This window comes from Pyxicephalus adspersus, chromosome 8, assembly GCF_032062135.1.
Source record: "Pyxicephalus adspersus chromosome 8, UCB_Pads_2.0, whole genome shotgun sequence".
Lineage (NCBI taxonomy): Eukaryota > Metazoa > Chordata > Amphibia > Anura > Pyxicephalidae > Pyxicephalus > Pyxicephalus adspersus.
The window spans coordinates 51,453,574-51,475,909 of record NC_092865.1 but is presented as its reverse complement, the minus strand read 5'-3'; the positions used below and the strand labels follow the sequence as shown (position 1 = coordinate 51,475,909).

At 39.9% G+C, this 22,336-nt stretch overlaps 1 protein-coding gene across 1 annotated transcript in view; it reads left to right on the top strand.

Moving 5' to 3' along the window:
- Positions 1–22,336, top strand: part of NCKIPSD (NCK interacting protein with SH3 domain) — a 65,755-nt gene that overhangs the window by 9,832 nt on the left and 33,587 nt on the right. The window contains exons 2-3 of the mRNA XM_072420580.1: positions 21,327–21,439; positions 21,923–22,124. Of these exons, the coding sequence (XP_072276681.1) occupies positions 21,327–21,439; positions 21,923–22,124 (315 nt within the window). The remainder of the gene's footprint in view (positions 1–21,326; positions 21,440–21,922; positions 22,125–22,336) is intronic.

The following is a 22,336-nucleotide window of genomic DNA, read 5'->3' as shown; positions in this document are numbered from 1 at the left end:
CCCCCCCCCCCCCCCCCCCCAACCAGATAATATTGTCGTTTTGTGCACCAATTTAGATGCAAAAAGTGCTTATCAGAGCTCCTCTTTAACACAAACTGTTGTGTTTTACAAAAGCTCTTTTACATCGAGCTGCAATAAATGTGGCCTTTGTGCATCCTTTTTGAAGTGCTTGGCTCGGTATGTGAGCTTTATTGTTGGAGTATCAGTGAATAGAGCTGCTCATACAAGAGGGACGCTGTCATCTGTTACATGGAGAGCCGACTCTTGGACAACTCAGTACATAGAGGAAGGTGCAAGGAGAGGGGGATCAGGTGGTTGTTCATCATTGTCTGTGCAATCACAGATGTCTTGTATATGTTTGTAGAGATGTGTGTTGTCTATTGTAAAAGAGAAACATTTATGGCCAGATCTTTTCATTGCCTCGTTCTATGGTCAGGATGATTGCTCTGCTTAACTTTAAAATGGACACAAATGTTGTATACGGTTTTAATCATTTGTATTAAAAAGATAAAATTGCACATCATATTTTAAAGAAAGAAAAACAATCTCAAATTTTAAAGAAATTTTAAAGAAAGAAAAAAGTCCCATCCCTCATGGAAAAACTTTTTTGATACGATTAACGAATACAGTGTGATGTGTTGAAGGAATTTTCCTTCCTTTCTCCCACATGTAGATCTCTTTGTTCTAACTTTAGTTAGAAAGTGGACCTTTCAGTAATGTAATTTTTATCTTTTGGCTGTATACAGTAGCCTATTTGGTATATATATATATATGGGTTTAAAGAGAAATCTCAGTAACCGCATGAAAAACATTCAGGACATGTCATAATAAAACAACAAAACAATTGTATCTTTTTTACAAAAACGCCCCAAAGATTTATCATTAAAATCTGTCCTTTTGCTCTACTCCAGAGACTTTGCCTAGGGTGAGATGTCATCGGTCTTCTGCAGGCAGGAGGATGCAACAGCTTCTCTCCCAAGTGATCAGGCTGCAACATTGTAACTTTGTATCAACTCCGCAAATCCCAAGCAGCATTGCCATCCTTAGGCTACTACACACGTCAGATGATTCTCGTCCGATTATCGTTTTAGGACTAATATAAGATAAAAATCTGACGTGTGTACAGCTCTCGTTCGATGCCGTCCATAGATCCATCCTGGCTGATCCATGAACAATGAATGACTGCAATACAAGTGAAGAGGGGAGGGTGCAGCGGGGTGCCGCTTGTTTTCACCCCCCCCCCCCCTCTTTATAGAGCAGAATGGCGATGTATATACAGTGCTCCTTCATGCATCTTTCAGTCTTTTGTCAATGGAAATGATCCTTTCCATGGATAAAAGCCTAACGTAAGTACATAGCTTTACTTTTTCTTCCCTAGTGATCACAAAATGCCTCCTTCGTAAGATAAAGTGGGGAGGTCTGAAGTCTGAGCAAGGCTGACAACTTCTTGGGATTTCAGTGTAGCTTAGCAGAGTTGTCAGCTCCTTACATAATAGGCTGTTCGCAGATCAAAGGGTTTTTTTCTTTAACTACATTGTTTATATAGAGAAAAAATGGGAAGGGCCCAGAAAGTGTAAATAGACCTTTTTAGTAGGTTTTACATGTATTGCATTTTTAACAATGGGCTGTAGCTTGTCTCATCTACTTTAATTTTTATGCATCAGAGAAATATAAAAATCTGGATTTTCAAGAAAAAAAAAATCAAACGTCCTTCAACCATGACCCTTTATGATGGGTTATGCCAAGACTGATTTTGAAACTTTAATTTATTACCCCATTAAACTTAAATTTTGCCAGGAAATAGGTTTTAAATATACATCTTCATGGACCATTTTTTGTATAATTGGATATCAATTACAAACGCACAATATGTATATAACGTTCATTCATCTGACGTCAAGAATATTAAATTACTCTAACAAATTTCTCATCCTCTCATGTAAAATGTCTACTTTACCGCAACAGCAAGTCATTTCCACGCTCTATAAGCTACACATTAGCTGTCTAATCAGTGCATTTTAAGAATTAAGGTAAAATCTGCTTACGTTAAACAAATGTCACTCGGAAAATGGGGGCAGGAAATGTACATTAAATTACGGCAAGAAATTATTACAGGAAATTAATGACCTACTAACATAAAGCAATTAAATAAGTGATAGTTTTGGTTCTGTGTGCAGTTTGTTTTGTTTTGTTATTTTGGGCTGTAAGGTACGAGGACAAACCTTGTAGATAAAACTGATTTTATTTTTTTTAGGACAATCTAGGCCTGGATAATAGCAAAGAGTGATTATTAATGTGGAATTAGGCAGAGTGCTGGAAAATAATTTCAGAATTTAAGAATTTAACCCAAATAGTCGGGGTTCTTGTAAACTCCTCCATGTCACCTGTAAAAATTCATGTGGACCTTCCATTGGCATTGGCCAAGCTCCTTTCCATAATCGCCTACTATATGTAGATGAAAATCAAACCTGTAAAAGACAATTTTAGAATTATATATAGGCAATGTTCTCCCCAGCCCCTTTTAGCTGCGCGCACCACCCAGCACTTTTCTCTAGCCGGCGGGCAGTTTTTTAGTGATTATTGAAGAGTTGTCTCACAATACAGGGCCATCACTCTGGGGAGAACAATGTCTACGTTTCTCTGACCAATTACAAGTAATCTATACTTCTATAGGAAGGTCCTCTTTATAAATGATCCCTGGCTCCTCTATACTCTGTACCTCCTTGCTTCAGAGACACGCTGACGAAGCTGAAATTATTGCTGAAATTCTCTTACCTGCACATTCCTTTGGTACCTAATATAACTTTGTATTGGTATTTGTTGTAAAATGCCCCTATCATATATGACACCCCTCTCCTTGCTGCGCAGGTAGGTGTAATGCTTTGAGAAGGTCTCAATGAACACACCTTATACCAGTGTTTCTCGACTTTTTCAACATGGGGGAATCCCTACTATCATTACTATATCCACAGCTTACAGTATATTAGTAGGAAGAATGCCTCTTACATTGCTGGCCAGCGACAAGAATGTCACCCCTTACAGACAGCTAAAAATGTCCTTATTGCCATTTAAACTGACCTGAGAGCCATAAATTGCTCAAGGAACCCGAATGAGAAAAACTGCTCTGGTGAACCTATTGGATGAGCATTCTTTTGTTCATATGCAACTCTACACGGAAGTGCGGTGAAGTCTTTCTCGCCAATGCACCGAAAGCACCAGACATAGGTAGGGCAAGTTTGATTAGGACGTTATCTTTTACAGGTACATTTTCACCTTCATATAAAAAGTTATTTGAGGGGGGACTGGAGGACAGAGCAACAGAGCACGGAAAGAGTACTGAATACTCCACTAGTGGTGTCTTTTTTAATACCTCTTGGGTAATTCCATGTGAACTCAAAACTACAAAACACCATATGGCCAAGAGCAGCTGACCATCATGTTACTGAGGGCAGATGTATCCAAATAAAGGTACTATTAACATGCATGTTAATATTAAAAGCATGCAGGGCCAGTTTTAGGGTAATCATTTGCTCAAAGCCCCAACTCAAAGGTGGGTTTGCATGAAGATGGAAAGAACATCCACAACCTATTTGCCCAGGGACTTCACAAACCATCCCTGACCAAATGCAAGATATTTTAAACAATTGTACACTTTTGGCAACAGTTTGGGGGAAGACTTTCTGTTCCAGCATGACTGCTGCTGTAGAAAGCTCCATAAAGAGATGGTTTGATGAGTTTGGCGGAAATGGAATGATATGCAGCCAGTCCTGACCTTAACCCCTATGGGACGCCTTTGGAATGAATTGAAATGCTAATTCTGAGCTAGGGCTTAGGGGCCAACATAAGAAACTGACCTCAAAATCTGTTTATGGACTTAATGGTCACCAAGTCAATTTTTTAAAGCTAATATAAGCAAATCTGTGTTTGTTTTAGCTATTCTGTAATACCCTGCAGAGTGGAATGTAAAAGTATAAGCAGAAGAGGCAGAACTGTGAGCTTCACTGTGACTGTGGAAATGATTTGTTAGTGTCCATCCAGCACGTTTGAAGTGAAAGTAAACAAAAATTCTTTGGTAAACATTAAATTTGATTAATAAAAAAAGATACGAGTTTTTAACTTGTATTCGGAGAAAAAAATACTGCATAACACTGCAAAGCAGTAGGCAAAGCCCAAATATGGAATGGCAAAAATGGCTGCCCCCTGTGTACTTATATATTGTCCACCATAAATAAAAAAGTGAATAAAAAATAAACCCCCCCGAATAAATTTTCCTTCAGTTGCCAACCAGTGGTCCGTGGTGGTCCACAGAGGTGCAGTGTGACGTCAATGTAGTATTAAATTGTATGAGGCAAGAGTTGCCGAGCCGCACGCTTCAGTATTGTTTCCACCATTACAACAGTCACCCCGCTCCGCGAATACCGATTCTCATACAATTGTTTTATTTTATTTGTTAATTTCTCAGATGCTCTTTTAGGTAAGGATGACCTTAACTGTATTTTCTTCATCAAATAGCTTTGTAACTATCATTTCTTGTTTGCTCTTCGATTCAAAGGAAATAAACCCATAATGAGTGAGAAAAAGCAAACAAATATTTTGCATTTCTTTAGTAATACCAAAGACAATGCAACTAATGATAATAGTAACAATAGTAATACTTCACTTAACTGTGAGCTGATCAATGAATCAGAGCCTCCACAGTCCTCATCAGGCACCATTAGGAAGATCTATATTTTACAATGTATTTAACTTTTTTATGAATTTAATGGTTCGTGTGGTCCAAAAGATTGGCGACGGCTGGATTAAAGGAAACAACATGCATTGCATTTCTTCACAGCCAATGATGAGCATGTTTACAGCTGTATGCTATAGGCTGTGTATACAATTGTCATGGAAAATCTTCTTTGTGTTTTTATCCCTGGGTTGCTGAGGCAACTTGCTGAAAACACCCATTAACCCCCCCTTTAGTGGGAACACTAAATTTGTCATCTGTTGACCCACCCCCAGGTACAATTTCTCTCTACCCTGCTGAAAAAAATTCTGGGGTGAATACTACAGTCACCCATCCAAGCAGCAACATGAATCGGGCTATTTGTAAACCTAACCTAAACTAATCCTATACTAAGAAACTTTAAAAGAGTATCGGGAGACTTGGTTCAGAAATCTAAAATGGTTTATATTTGTTTGATTTAAAAATTAGCTATACATTTAGCTGTTTGGTTGGAGTCCTTCTTTAAAGCTTCCCATCTGCAGCTTGAGAGTGGAGTACCGCTGAGCCTCCTTGCTGTCTCCTGAATGTCAGGCTTGCAATTCTAGAAACACTGAGAAGCCCACTTGCTGGGTAAATTACTAGCAAGGGAATTTCACCCTGCCCAAGGTTTTTGCATGAATAAGATGTTTCATTTTAAAGAAAAAATCCTAAACCAGCGAAGTGCAGAAATACTTCACGGAAAGCCCTGCAACTGTGCTAAAATCTCAATTCTCATCTGTTAAATGTAGGCCAGTAACATGTTAATATGTCACTGTGCAATCTCATCTTTAGCTTTGAGAGGAACTTTGAAGGGCAGATCACAGCCAACATAATACATTTAATTCGTATCCCATCAGGCAGCCCTGGCACTGTGTAGTTGTTGGATATATAAAGGACTAACAGATTGTATTTTTGTAAAGTTATTGTTAATCTGGGTTCCATATGATTGCCTGGGGCCAGAGAGCTCCTCACCTGTGCGATATATTGGTATGTATTCTGCACTCTGGCCTATGGAACCTTCTTTAATATTATCTGATGCTTGGCCAATTATCTTCTGACTTTCAAAGTAAAGGTGCGTACACACTTCCAATTTTTATCGTTCCAATCGAACGACGAACGATCGATTGGGCAAAAAATCGTTCGTAAAAAAGTAACCAACGACGCCGACGAACGAGGAAAGTTGTTGGAAACGAACGACCGGACCGGCGGATCGGATTGGGCGACGATCGTTGAACATCGTTCGTGTGTACGGTCGTTCGTTGATCGTCCATGAGCTGAGCATGCGTAATGAACGAACGCTCGTTCACTTTCCTGTCGTGCACATAGTTCCTCTGTCGCTCAAACGATCGTATCTATTGTGTGTACAATATCTACGAACGATCGTGTCGTTATCTCTATGTGCAGGATTGGTGCTATACGATCGTTCGTAGATATCGTGCAGGATCGTTCGTCGTTCGTTTTCCAACGATAATAATTGGAAGTGTGTACGTAGCTTAAGTCTGCATGCCAGAAATCTCAGTGATCCTCTTGCCTTGTGACTCCTAGAAAGATATATTGTTGTAGTCTCATCAATGGGTGATAGAATATTGGGGAAATGCTCCTCCTGCCTGCAGCAGACTGATGACATTAACTTGTCCCAGCAGAGTCGGTGCACTGGAATTTTTTAGGTGTAGTCAGGGTCGCTTTAAGAATCATTTACAACCGTTGCTGTTGTATTTGTGTAGAGTAAGGTTGCTGCTTGTTGCCCTTTCATCGAGTATCCGATTTTCCTGTGTGCATCCTTGCTGGCTCTATATCAGCGGCTTGCTTTGCCACCTGCTGGCATTCACGTGAACTGCCAGCCGCTGGTATCCTTACAGTGATTTATATTTGGCAGTAGGCACCCCGGCCTGCTTGTTGAAACCTTGCCAGCTCCCGATTTTACCCTGCTGAAAATAAAAACCCAGATCACTTTCTGCACTTTCCACTTCTGGAAATGTAATCATTGTACGCCAGACCAGAAGATCGTCACTTGTTTGTTTTCCGACACTCTAGCTTTGTTTTTTGGGAGTTTGTGGTTCCGTTTATGTGTTCCTGGCCTAGCTTCACTGAAAAGAAATGTTTTATGAAAAGAAATGTTTGGTACATGCATCTTTTGCTGCTTGCCGACGAATGTGACTCTGTGTTTTAATGATCGACTTGTAATGTATTGCAGATTCTTGGCTGAGTTTCTGAAGCTCTGCTTATATTATAGATTTCTGTTTCATTTGGCTGGATGTTTATTGCATGGGTACAAGCATTATGAGGATGAAATTATCATATTTAATAAAAAAGCCCTAGAATGTCTCTCTTTGACCTCTTGTATAACTATAGTTGCCGACCTCAGATGCAGAAATTGGATGGTCCCAGTACCACGGCCTGTACATAGCCTGGAACTGTTCACAACCTTCTTCTGACGTCTTTCTCTGTGTTGTGGCAACCCAAGATTTCACCTATGTAGGATAGAGAGTATTGTAGACTGCCCCCTCCAGAGATTCCGTCGGGCATACTTGCTTAACTTTAAGTTGGACAATAAGCAGTCAGATCTCTCCCTAAGACAAATAAATTGTTGCTGGCAACAGGACAATACATAATTAAAATACATATAGTTGAAATATTTTATCCACAGCCAAATGTTTATTAATGCATCATTTATTGAATGTTAATTTTAAATTGCAAGCAGTGTAATCTTTTCTTTGGTTTAGCACTAACCTTTTGCAGTTTTTGTTCAACCTAAGAGAGAATAAAGCAGCAGAAGAAACCAGTCAGTTGTACTGCAGTGATATGCTGATAGGAATAAAGAATGAAGTAACAAAGGGCTGGTATAGACCTGGGGTGGAAGGAAACAATCCTGCACAGCTCTCAGAATTTGGTCCCTTACTTTTGGAACCATTGTTGCAGATGTGCCAGCAATGAGTGAGACTGAACTGCTCACTGCCACCCCATCCATTTTCTATCAGACTGCTGTGGGTGGATCAGCCTTTCTCAACCTTTTAAAACATAGGGAATCATTTTCAAGTGTTCAGGGAACCCCAGCTATAAATACTATACCCACACCTCACAGTACGAGGGGGTGCTGAGAAGTTCCTGGCTTTGCCCCCTTCCAGATGAAATAGAAAAACGAGTGTGGGGGCATATGACAGCCTAATATCTTAGTATGTAACTGTGCAAATATCAGGTCTTTGCGATTCTTAAACCTTTTTTTTTTTTTTTTAGTGAGAATCTGTGATGGCAGAGGCACAAGCATGTTTCACGTCATTGGAGTTACAGGCCGTCATGAAGTTTTTGTTTCTCCAGGGAAAGTCAGCAAAGGACATTCACACTGAGATGTCACAAACACTGGGGGAGAAGTGTCCTTCCCACAGCACTGTGAAAACCTGGATATCTCGTTTCAAGACTGGGCATTTCACCGTTGAGGGTGAGCCCCGCAGTGGGCGCACCCCAACCTCAACTGACCCGGCAACCTGTGATACTGTCCATGAGCTGATTATTGAGGACCGGCAAATATCTGCAAAAAAAATAGCCAAGATACTTGACATCTCACAGGAGCGTGTTAGGTTTGTTATCACCACTATCCTAGACATGCTAAAGCTTTCGGTGAAGTGGGTGCCGAAATGTATGAACAGTGATCTGGAGAAGGTACAAGTTGAAGCATCCAAAGCTGTTTTGGCCTATTTTGAAGCTACACAGGACTTTTTGGCTAGGTTAGTGACTGAGGATGAAACCTAGCTCCACATCTATGATACTGAAACCAAGGAACAGTCAGCGGGTTCCTGTGGCCGAAGAAGTTCCGAACCCAGAAATCAGCCAAAAAAGTCATGGCGTCCTTTTTCTAGGACAAAGATGGTATTCTGTTGGTGGACTACCTACCTCAGGGCTCTAATATCTTGGGACAGTATTATGCTAACCTCCTGGACCAGCTGAAGGAGGCAATTAAGACGTAACACCGTTGAAAGTTGATTAAAGGGATCCTTTTTTTGCAGGACAATGTACCTGCGCACACGTCCAACGTTGTGGCTGCCAAATTGAACACCCTGGGTTTCCAATGTGTCCACCATCCGCCCTACTCACCTGACCTGGCCCCTTCGGACTATTATCTGTTCCCGAATTTGAAGAAACACCTTAAGGGGCAACGTTTTGAGGACATTTCTGACGTCAAAGATGCTGCCGATAGCTGGTTTGCGGCCCAAAGGACTTTTATTTGAACGGTCTAGAAAAGCTGTAACTATGCTGTACCACGTGCATCAGTCTCAGGGGGGAATATGTTGAATTAAATGTGTTATTTCATAACTCTGGCTCTCTTTCTGGGCAAAGCCAGGAACTTCTCAGCACCCCCTCGTACATTAGTGTGGTGGTCAGTGGGAAGAATGTCATCCTTACAGATAGCCAAAAAGATTATTGATGTCACTTAACTTGACCTGAGAGGCACAAATTACTCATAGCTCAAGGAAACCCTAGAAACCTCTGGAGGAACCCTGGTTGAAAAACACTGGGATAGACATAACATGGCAGGCAGCGGTCCACTGGTATGAGGAAGCAGCAACCACTCCGCAACCTTACCACCATTCTGGTACAGCAGTTCCCATACATATGTTTCTCCTGCATATTTAGCTTTTTGCATCTAAGCCAAACTTGATGACTTTTCACAGCTGATATATAATTTACAATGTAAAAAAATGTTCTACTTTGCTCTCCCACCATACATTCTTGTAATAAATAATTAAAAATTGCAGGCGAACGTTCCCATTTTTCACTTTTACATTAAGACCGTGAGAGCCATCCGTCGCAGACCTAATTTCATGACAGTCTTCTATAATTCATTGTTGTTTTTGCAGCCATGTAAGTGCTCTAAATAAAAAAAAAAAAAAATCAATACTGCAATCATGAAAATCATGGCAGTTGCAGCTTCTGATGCTCATAAAGTGACATGAGCAACAATTGTATTAAAAAGAGATTTTCGCTGCCCTTTACCTCAGAATTGCTTTGAGCGCACTTGTCACCCGGATCCTACCTTGCGCTTTGATGCGTTTTGTCTAGGGAACAGCTGGCTCTATTTTTAGCACCCGTAGATGGACTGGATCTTTTTTTCTTTTTGTCAGTGCACAGGAGGGCGAGCGTTATTGTAGTCAATTATTCTAACCCCGGAGTGAATGTTGAATTTCCCGTAGCATGAAGATGTTCTGCTGCTTGACAGGCGGTGTACAAGCTACGCTAAAACCCCAGATAATAAAGAAGAGGGGAGAGGGGAAAAGAGAAGAGACGGCATCTAATCATTCAGAGCCAGAGAACAACTGTGTTTTTGATGTAATAAATTTATTGTTACAACCTCACGGAGCAAATAGAAAAGATGGAATGTCTGTTAGAAACAAATAATATGTGGAATTCGACTGCACACAGGATCACTAACTACAAGAGTGCAAACTAATAACACACGCCAGCCAATCAGAAATGAATAGGATCTTCCTGTAATTATATGATAAAGTTGTCTGTTCTAAAACTTTAGTAACAAAAATGTATCTAAACCTAAAAACATTTGTGTAATACATTACAGCCTTACCAATCCTTGAATCTGGCGGCTGCGTTCATTATCTTTTCAGCATGTACAGATAATACCAGTTGATGTCTCCAGAAATGCAGAGTCACTGTCCCTTCCTGTGAGTGAAAAAAGAAAGCTCAAGAAACCTTTTCTCCATTACGTGAACTACAAAACCCGTCGATTCACTGTGAAGTTTATGCTGTGAGACTTTGACTTCCCCCATAATTACAGCATAGACATAAGGGACAGGAAGTGCTTGTATTTGCTTGGTCATTAGGCGAAATAACATTAGTGGGGGTGCTGAAAAAAGAAAACTAATGCAGTCAATGCATCTAAAAACTTTTGTGCATATGCTTGATTTTGCATAACCAAAAACAATTATTAGTTATCATAGGGGAAGACATAGTGTTGGTACATACATTGGTATTACACACCTTTAATAATTGTTGTTTTAAAGCATCTTTCATGACAAGACTGCACGATGCATGAACAAGCGCTGTACATACAGCATTGTTCTGCTCTATGGATAGGGGAGGGGGAGAATGATGGAGTAGCACCTCGCCGTGCTCTCTCCCCTTCCATTACGATCGTTCATTGATCCTGGATCCACCAGGACGGATCCATGATCGACGAACAACGAGCGCTGTACACACACCAGATTCTTGTAGGATATCAGCCCTGAGGTGATAATTCAATGAGAATCATCTGACATGTGTACATAGCCTAAGCAGTTCACTGATGTCAACTATTGTTATCATTTGGGAGGATGCAGCAGGGTACTAAACCCCTCTCCTCCGCTCATCGTCCCCTCTCTATAGAACAGAACAGTCTGCTCGGCTACTGTACAGTGCTTAGTGGTTCCTATTATCGTCAGAAATAACGATCATTTCAAACAGTTAATGATTGACCGTATGAGGCTTAAAGTGGAAATTAACCAGGTAGGCCTCACCATCTTCACCCCATCCTCTTCTGCGTTCCTGGTCTTAGGTTATCCTAATTGGCCAGACTGAAATGATGTAACTCCCGCACATGTGTGCAGAAATTCTTTCAGTCCCAGTAGCCGTGCCAGAATGGCACATGCATAGCTGGCTTTTTTTTTTTGGGGGGGGGAGGGGTACAGATAGCAAATAGTAAAGGGTTTTCTTGCATCCCTTATGCAATGAAAATCCTGCCCGATTGCAGATTTTTATTGCAGAACTATAATCCTGTTTTAAGAATTAGTAAACTGCAAAATATTTTTGTCTTTGGGTTTGGATCATGGATGAGCAATGTTTTTTTTTTTTTTTTTTTGAGCCACAATGAATTTTAAATTTGACAGACATCAGATGGATGGAGAGTTTTGTATGAACTGATATACTGTAAATTACGTGCAAAATTACCTAAAGTAAAAGAAAACTTACATTTAATTTGTGTGAGAACATTTGGTGGTCAACATTTTTTGTCAGTGGACAATTTTGTACCAACATTTGCCAGGGGGCCGGGCCAGATAAAAAAGCCCAATGGGCCATAGTTTGCCCATGCCTGGTTTAGATACCCTTGAAGCTAAAAAAAAACTCCATTGATTTCATTTCGGAGAAAGAAACTGCTCAGAAGACTGTAATCAATTTATTTTCTTGAATTCCAACAAAAGCAAATCAGATTTAGTCCCTGGATCAAAATCATTGTATTTTTCCCTGCTTTCTCTTTCACATGGCATCACCAGTGACAGATAAAGCTCCCACAGCAATAAATCATCTCATCTGGAATTTACTGCCATTGTGCTTTCTTCCCACACTAATGAATGAAAAAGTACCTGCTCTAACATTAATTACCATGATTAAATCTTCATTGGTTTGATTTTGCTAAGCAGTGGATCTTCCATATTCTATTAATCCGGCCTAATTTGCTTCTCTGCAAAAAACGGATGTAACAGTCCTGTGAAGTGCTAATTAATGTCAGAGATTAATCATGGAGTTCTACGTGGCCATGCTTGAGCGGGTTGTTTGTGCGACGGGTCAGGGACAGCGGGAGGAGACAAGCGTTTCACTTTATGAACAGAATGCTTGAATTTGTGAATATGAATATGTGTCTTTGGAGTAAGATAATTTGGATTTTTTTGCCATTTTAAAAAACTTCTCAACAGATTTTTTAGCTGTTTGGCCCCTATAGGCAATCTACCTGATTGTCTCACCTAATCCAACTGCATATTATATTGAATCATGTAGAACTGAAAGTTGGAGACTATGAGCCTGATTTATTAATGCTTTCCATGGCTTTCATCAGTGAAGTTGGATGATCCAGCAGACCTGGAATGGATCTGGTCCAGGATTGAAAACATTTGCTAACAAATGACTATTGAGAAATCCATTCCATGTTTGCTGGAACACCCGGCTTCACTAATGAAAGTGTATCCTCTCCAGCCTTGGATAGCTTTAATAAATCAGGCCCAATGCATTTGGTGTGTGTCTATTTTTTTCTATTTCCTCTTTTTTTCAGTTGTCTGCACAGATTCCCATTTTGTATAGCTAGGTGACCTTTGCTGGCTTGCGGGGCTGATTTCCGGGAAGGGTTTTTAAATACATGAATGAACTCTACCTCCCTTTCTAGTTTCAAACATCCCCCAACTGATGGTATGAGCTAAAAAGAAAAATTGACAAATATGGTGCATTTTGTCATAAATGGAGCTAGGGAATGTTGAAATTCAGGGCTTTAAGTTTGCAGATGTCTGCCTTCAGATCTTAGCTTCCTATTGATCTATGATCCCCCTCTTAATTCCTTTGATAATACATGGCCTCTCTTTCCAACAGTAAGGTGCAAGGAGGAGAAGGTCTAAGCTGAAGAGGTGGAAAAAAGAGTGCCTGGCTTTGAAAGAGATTGGAGAGCTCAATAACTTGCAGGCACCTCTAGATTAACACATTGGATGCGGTTATTTTTCAATTTTTGTCAGGTTTTTATGTTGTTTCCTTATCTAATGGAGGAAATATCCATTTCACTTCCTATAAGAATTTTGAGGCCATGACCAATATAATGCACATTTTTAGAAGACTTTTTATCACAAAATACTTGACAATAAACTGCAGTCTGTACCTTCCTGTCCCTTGTGACAACTGCTCTCCCCCATTTCCTGGTGTTCTAAACATAGAAGATGGGTGAATATTTCCTAAATGAGGTGAAAAGCAGAAATTGTAACACTTCCCGTCTATAGCAAAAAAAAAAAATTGCCGTTTTGTATAAAACTAGCAGCAAACACTTCTCGTTTTCTCCCCTTTGTTCTATTGAATTCACAATTAAAATGCAAAAAAATGTCTATTGGTTTGCCAGATATTTTGACAGGTGATGTCCAGTGCAATAATCTGTCTGTTTGCACGGGGGAAATGTCAAAATAAAAGCAGAACTGTGGCATTCATAAATACAATGCAAGATCACCACTGAAAAGAAAGGAACATGTTGCTTCAATGATTTAGGTTTACATGCTACAATTCAACTTTCTTTCATTTATTTGCATGAAATTGATTTATTATTATTTGTAGAATTCCTTGGGTCAGTGCTTAGAATTTTTGCAGTTGGTATCACTGTCGCCTTGAAGCCACTGTAATATATTGCATATTTTTAGGAACACAATGTTATAAAGCCAAATGTTTTTGAGATGTTAAAAATCTGATCTCCCAATGTTTTACTCATCACTTTAATGTCCCAGCTCTGTACATTTCCTCACATTCACTCTCCAGCCGATGCCTGGTTGTAACACACAGATGATGATGATGTCTCCAGGAATTCAATATTAATCTTTTGTCTGAAATAGCAGCATCGCTCTCTCTTCTTCATTTCCCCTGTGTTTCTTTTTCTGTTTTTCCCCCTCTAAGCGCTGACAGCGAGCCCTCCCAGCAGCGCGTAGACCTGAGAACCACTGGAGGCAGCTTGTGTGCCCTGCCTGCTTCTGTGTGTGATATCGATCCTCTGCCAAGAACCGCTGGAAGGAAGAATAGATTGAGATCCCTTGCCAGAGAACACAACTCCCTTCAGCATTAACAGTCTCTGATAATTAGGGTTCCGATAATATTTCTAGTTTCATATATAAGTGTGCAAATATTGTCTTGGAAGGTTGCGTGTTAGGCTAAATTCTGATCTCCAGGTATTGGTAAAATTGCAATATATATGGTAACTATTTTACCATCTCCTAATACAGATCCCCCTACCAGACAACATATGTGGGTTGGGGTTCCAAGGTTTCTCTTTGGCTGGTTAGCAGTTGGGTCACCAACCTATCCCCAGCCAGTGACTGAACACAGAAAGCAATAAAGTTATTGGGACTGACCTGATTAAGAGAAATGCTGATATTTGGGTTAGCTGGTCACATATCAAAATTGCCAGACATTTGTTGAGAACACTATGAATCTACTGGTGTGTGTGTGTATGTTTCCTTTTTTTCTTGATTGAATGAGAAAAAACACTCCAAACTCCATGCCTATTGAAAGTTTGGTGGGATTTAAATTGTAGCCCTAGCAATGCAAAGAATGAGCAGTAGCCACCAGGATTGCTGCTTTTCATAGCACCTGGCGTTTTTCTTGGTTTTAAAAATACCACCCCCATTCATTCTTTATTGAGCTCCTCCAGATGAAGCTACATGTAGCATCTCCTGAGAGGCAGCACCTTCCTGATAAGAGGAAGCAGGAAACGCCTCACAATCTCCTGGCCAGTGTGGTCATAGCCTTAGGGAGCCTAAATGTCTCCATATTATTATTAACTGTGCAACAGTTGGACCTATTCTGTGCTATAGGGCTATAGGAAGTCATATTGGGAGCTTCTGATGGCCAAAGATGCTCATTTTTACATCTTGAAAGTTTACAACATAAAACAATCCTTCATTTGTATTTTTTCACAGAATTGCTTGAAGGTAGGCAGGTATTTTCCACCTCTTGTTCTGGGGAAGATGTCTGCCCATCAGTTGTCACTCTTAGGAGACATTGCACATGTTGTAGTGGCTAGTAAATCCTTGTAAACATACAGAAGCAGAATGTTATCTAATTCACCCATTATTTCCCTCCCCACCAAATGGTGTGTAAGCAAACAAAAAGCAGGCACAAGTAATTAGGTTGCCACTTTACAGGCTATTCAATTCTGTTTTTCACTTGGCATTGTTTCAATGCTGTTCACAGCAGACGTTCCTCTCGATATCTCTTGCAGAGAATTTGTACTTCAGCGCCGGCCTAAATTGCAGAGCTGCATGTCACGGCGCTGACAGGCTATCAAATACAAGCAGACTCTCTCCAGCCTTGCTAAATTCTGCGGACAGAACCTCGGAGATTCCTCCAGTCTGTGTAGATTGCCTCTGGCTGTGTTCTCCTTGTCTCAACCATTGTGATATGAATATATCCAAAGTCTTATTTTTTTTTTTTCTGTTTTCCCTCGTTTCACCGTTTATCACCAATCTCTTGCCCGTCACCAGCTCTGGGACCCGAGTAGCTGCGTTATTTTTAACAAGACAAGTTTATTTTCAAATCATGTCTAAACATATTCACATTTTAGAGGCAGCTGCTTTCCCCCAGAATGTCGGCGTGTGTTAGAGACAATCCAAATGGAAATCTTATTCTGTCTCTCCAGTGTTACAAGTGATAGGTAATAAAGCGACATGATTGTGTTTTGTCATGCATGGGTACCGCTTGCCTTCCATAAATTGCATTTATAATATATATATATATATATATATATATATATATATACACACACACACACACTTTTTTTAGTTTATTTAAATGTAAATTTATTTTTTTTAAAACCTTCATCATGATAGATTGCTCTTGTATAACAAAATAAAAAAATTTATATCTTTTTTTTTTTTTTTTTTTTTTTTCCTTTTTATAGTCTCGTTTCCACCAATAATTCGATTCACATGAACTTTGTATATTTACCTAGTATGTGAGCTTATAGCGGAACTAAACTTAAAAAAATCATACTCCCCTTTAATTCCGCAGATCCCTCAGTCCCGCGGCATCCGGTAATCCTCCTTTGCCCCAACGCGGAAGAAGCTGTGGGCGCTGCCATCTTCGTACATTTTATTTCTTTTTCTGGCTACATCCCCCGATCTTGCACTGCGCAGGTTCAAGATCGGATTAGGTAGCCTGCTGTGAAGAAAAAAAAGAAAAGTGCTGATCTCACTGCGCATGCGTGAGATTGCCTTTTTTTCCCCACAATGTAGAAAAAAATCTTTTCTGCGAATGTCCGAGATTGGGCATGCACAGAAAGGGCAGCCAGAAGCCTCCTGGGATGTGTGACATGAGTATCCCTAGAGGCTCTGCGCTCCTATTCTGTCTTTATTGCCGCAGTAAAGACAGAAGGGGGAGGGGATTTAAAAAAGGGGAGGGTGTTAAAAAAAAAATCATCAGAAAAAGGTTATATACCTTTAAAGTAAAAATTTTGGTAAAAGGTCCTCTTTAATTCCTTTCATAGTACTAAGTCATCTGCTTTGGGTTAATTGACTTTCTAGAGTTTGTGTCTGTATGACTGATATAAATTCCTTGAGAACAGGGACTGATGTGACGGATTCTTTGTACTCTGCAGCATATTGTTGGCATTGTATAAACTAAAGCTGCGTACACACTTCCAATTTTTATCGTTGGAAATGAACGACGAACGAACGATCGATTGGTCAAAAATCGTTCGTAAAAAAAGTAACCAACGACGCCGACGAACGAGAATAGTCGCTGGAAATGAACGACCGGACCGGCAGATCGGATTGGACGACGATCGTTTACCATCTATCGTGTGTACGGTCGTTCATTGATCGTCCATGGTCTGAGCATGCGTGATGAACGAACGTTCGTTCACTTCCTGTCGTGCACGTCACTTCCTGTATCGCTCAAATGATCGCATCTATTGTGTGTACAATATCTGCGAACGATCGTGTCGTTATCTGCATGTACAGGATCGGTGCTGTACGATCGTTCGCCGATATCGTGCAGGATCGTTCGTCGTTCGTTTACCAACGATAATTATTGGAAGTGTGTAGGTAGCTTTAGTGTTCTTAAAGAATAACTGTAGCCATTTTAAGGCTTCATGCAAAAGAAACATTTTTTGCTGTTTTGACTTTTTTTTTTATCATTGCCTTTTATGTTGCTTTAAGCTATTCATGTGCTTTTGCTTGCACGTTGTGGTGTAAACTCCTCGAGGGCAGATTCCTCCAGGACAGGGAATTGTGAATAATTCTGTGTACTCTACATGTACAGCTACATGATGTCTTTTTGTATAAATGTCCTCAAAGAGGAACTGTAGCAGTTTTAAGGGTTCATGTTCACATGCGTCAGAAAAAAATGCTGTAATCGTTTTTTGCTGATTTGACTTCTTTCTTATAATTAGCTTCTCTTGTTTTGAGCTGCTTCAGCCTTGCTTCAGGATCTCTAAGCTGCTTTTGCTTCCATGGAGGAAGAAAATTATTTTCAGACACAAGCAGATGCTTGTGTGGATCAATATCATTTTTTTTCCTTTGCCTGCTTGTCAACTCCATTCAGTGTAGAACTCCTGTAGAAAAAAGTATCCAACAAACGATATCCCTATATTGATATTTGCCTACCCCTAGGGTCAATAGGCGGAAAACAAGAAAATATTGTCTCTGAACTGATAGGAGTTTACAAATTAGAGAGATTTGTGATAGCTAGAGAGATTCCATATACATGAGTTTTATAAAAACATATGAAATAAAGTGCTACACAATATTCTGCTAGGACATTCTGAAGAGTTTAATACAATCATAATACTATATTGAAATGTTGAAGTCGCCGTCCATTAAGGTAACAGAACAAATACGTTCAAAATTCCAATGCATTTCATCAAAATTAGGGTTTTGCAGAGGAAATCGAGACAGAGTGGTTTAATTGTATACTACAAATGTGAAATGTTACTCTATAGACATGAATTATGGATTGGTCAATTCATTAACAGAATAGTGAACTTACATATTCTGGGAAAGTTCATCCTAAATGGTTGTTTTCCTCTAAAGAAGCCTGATTTAGCGAAACAGCACCCGGCACTTTTCAGTAACCACCTGGCTGTGTTTGGGTGACTAATTAAAAGTTGGTTTGCAATACAGGGGCCACCATCTGCCCTTTCTTTCTGGGGAGAATACATCAGTTTGAGATCTTTTTGATCTGGTCCCTTCAACATTTCAATATAGTAATATAGTATTATGATTGCATAAAACCCTTCAGTATGAGGAACATTGTGTAGAAATTTACACGTTTTTTATTAAACGGGTGTATGTTGAATGCCAAAATGCAAATTAGACAATATTTTCTTGTGTTTTGCCTTGAACATACACTAATTCATTCTCTAACTTTGGTGACCGAATTTCCCTATGGAATTATTTTCATCTCTACCTCTTAATACCATTATGACCGGGTCATTAACTTGCAGCTGGACTCCACATTCATCCATTAGGACCACGGAGAAGCCATCAACACAGAGTGACACCATTTATTTTTCTCATCTGCACCAGTTTGGTGACATTGGAAATTTCTGGTGGAGAATTTTTTCTGACGATGACCCCTGGGAAATGTTACTCTGCTTGCCAGCATTAATGCAAAACTTAAATATCAGATTTAGGCAGCATTGACCTTTAAATGTCTTCTTGCACATAAACATCTGTGTGCATCCAATGTGCCAAGGCTTCCTTTCAAATTTGCCTTGCTGGGCAAAAAAAAACGAAAAGAAAACATGAATAGCTTGGACAAATGCAGCAGTAACGGTGCCGCAAAGTGACTTGTTGCCACAGTTACCGAAGAGACACAACTGTGTTTTAAATGTCAGTGCGCACACTAACCTCTGCACCACAGTCCCATTCTCTGCTTTGTGCTTCGAGAAAACCGAACTCTGCAACGTTGACCGGTTTCACGTGTCTTCTAGTTCTTGCAAAGGGGCCACACAAAATTAGCTTAAGAAAAAGGAAAAGAGTCTTTAGTGTTTATTACTTTTATAATTTGTGGAAAGTGAATGGCAAAGTGTCTGAATCCTTCACTATTACCAATGGCACCAGGCAGGGTTGCCCCTGTCTCCCCTCATTTTTTTTCTCTCTGTGAAGCCATTACTTATTGCAGCTTATTTGGGGACTGTGCGCTCTGTGGATTTATTGCAGTTTTCACATTAATTTTCTCCCCATTACTTGCCACCATCACAAAAGATCTTGAAAAATGGTCCTCCTTGACTCTTTCGTGGTTTGGCTGCATACAGGTTAGTAAAATGAATATCTTATCAAGGATAAACCTCATACTCTTATCTTACCGAGGATCTTATATCTTCTACTAGCATTGCCAACTTTTCTACCTACTTCCTTTTTTAGATCCCTGCATTCCAAGATTATTTGGTTTATTTGGAACAATAAAGGCCACCGCCTCATTAGAAGTCTTCTGTTTATGGCCAACAGGGAGGGGGGTTCCCAACCTATCATTGTGCTACATGGCGGCCCATATGGTTCGGATCTTGGATGGGTTTAGACATGCTGGGAATAAACAGTTGGTAGGAGTTGAACAATTGTTTACTTCCACTCGACTAAGGGCTGTCCCATGGCTATTGATGCTACTTCAGCCTTCCTTAAGAGCCCACCCTCTGATCTTTGTCATGTAGAGGGCATGTCAGAAACCCCTGTTTCAACTAAAAATGTCTCCCTGGCCCTCACCTCTAATACTGATTCTAAGAAATCCGTCTTTCCCCGGGAACTGGAAGATAGGAGATTTTGTGGGTTGTGAGAGCAGGGGGTGCAGTTTGTGGAGCATTTTGTTCATCAGGGTCAATGGGTGACGATGGAGATGTTGATAGCCGACACTTGCAGGTACAAATTGGATTTCTGGAGATCACTACATCTCCTACACTTCCTTAAAACCCCTCCTTTTGAATATAGGAATATTTGCACGAAAACGTTGTTTGAGATGTTATGTGTTGGGTGTGGCTCATATCGACACTCTCTTTCCATATTGTACTCTGAACTTAACTCTGCCCCTAAAAATTTCTCACCTACATGAGAGGTGGAACTCCGGTATCCCATGGAGGCCGATCAGAAGGCTAAAATACCCACCTTGCTTCATAAGTCCTCTATCAGCAGTAGATATTAGAAATTAAGTTAAGTTTTAAAATTCTGTCTAAATGGTACAGGACCCCAGAGAGGTTACACAGCTTCTTTCCTGGAGTTATTGACAGATGCTGGTGGTGTGACCAGGTGAAGGGTAGTATGGTACATATCTTCCAGGCCTGCCCATTACTATGCCCTTTTTGGGTACAAGTGAGAGCCCTTTTTCAGAGAGTCACAACTCTTGCTATACAATGGGATCCGGGGTTTTTTTTCTGCTGCACCACAATACAATTTCGGGAGAAGGCTTACAAGGGTTCCATTCTTAGACATCTTATCGTTGCTGCCAAATCTTGTATTCCATTGTATTGGAAATCAACAGTCACCCCAACTTGTAGGTTTATGGCTCAATAGGGTGAATGATATTATGATAATGGAAGATCTTACGACTAGTTTACGGGGTACCCAAGATAAATTTATTTCTATGTGGGGGTTGCTGGACATAATATAGGGAAACCCCTGAGTTTAAGTGCCACCTGGATCCAACCCTTTCTGCTTAGTCATCAGTATTATTTTCAGATTCTGTTTTGTGTCTCTAGATGTTGTCAGATCCTTGCTGTATGTTTCTGTATGTTCAGATCCTTGCTGTATGTTGCTGTATGTTCTTTAGCAACAGATTTTCATTAAACTATGTGGAATATTCTATGTACTGTTTTTGTATTTCCTTAGTATCTTTTTTCCCCCGTTTTGTTTAATCAAAAATTTTGAAAAATAGTTTAAAAAAATAATACCGGATCTGTTAAATATTATCTACATGCAAAAACTATATCTGTTACATGTCATTGTAATAAAGTAGCAATACATTTTTAAATAAATGTACTTTATTTGCGGCAATGTTTTGAGTATCGTCCTTCTTACAGAAACCATTCTGTTCTGGTTATTGCCTGTGTTGATCAGCATGTGTTCCTATTGACACAGTGTCTCTTCATTTCTAGGTGCAGGAACAAGATGTGGTTCTCCAGTCCATTGATCGAGCCATTGAGGCTATACACAATGCTGCCATGAAGAATGGGGGCAAATACAACCTAGAGCAAAGAGATGTTCTGCAGTAAGTGAAAAAAACAATAAACTCCTAAAAGCTTCCTCTGACTGTGAGTTCTAATGTACTAATTAATTTAGAGATCCTAAAGCAGCTTTAAGGAGGAACAAAAATAAAAGCATCTTAAATTAAATTAGATGGTCAGTCCATCTGGAAGTAAAACCCCCCTGATGCTTTCTTCTACCTCTCTGGGACTCCTTTGGAGAGGGATTTCAGGGTCTGCATAAAGAACAGGCAGGAAGCGAGGCAATGATTTTGCAGAGTTGCAAGCTTTAAAAATCTGGATAACCCCTCTTAGAGGGTTGCTGAGTGAATGGTCTTTTTACCCTTTTAGATATACTTGTGTATATGTAAGATATAGGTTTTTTGTATTTGTGTCCTGCTGTCTATTCATTTGTTAATCCGACTTTCAATGTGTTCTAAAAATGCAGCATGATATTTGAATTGTGGGTAATTTTTTATATATTGACGATTTTAATTTTGCATTTATAGAAAACTTATCCATCACAGGAAGGAGACCCAGTCTCGAAAAACTCATTCACCAACCTGCCAATCAAACTCTTTGACCACTTCATCCAGTGACTACCACTTGGATTCTGGCCGACAGCCTAATGGGATTTGCCGGACTGGATTTGACCGCCACATGAGTTTGCCCAGTTCGGAGGTGACATCTGAGGATGACACTGCTTATCAGGTAAGTAAAAGCTTGTGTTGGTTTTGAGCTGTTCCAGGGAAAAACACTCTCACACAGGCCACAATTATTTCTCTGATTAAGCTTTGACACACTCCTTTTGCCTGACCTATTTATTGGGTTCTATTTGTATTTGCTACAAATGGTTTAAGAATGTGAAAGAAGATACTGAAATCTCTTTTAAAAGGTCCTATGAAGACCCTAAACTTAGTGAG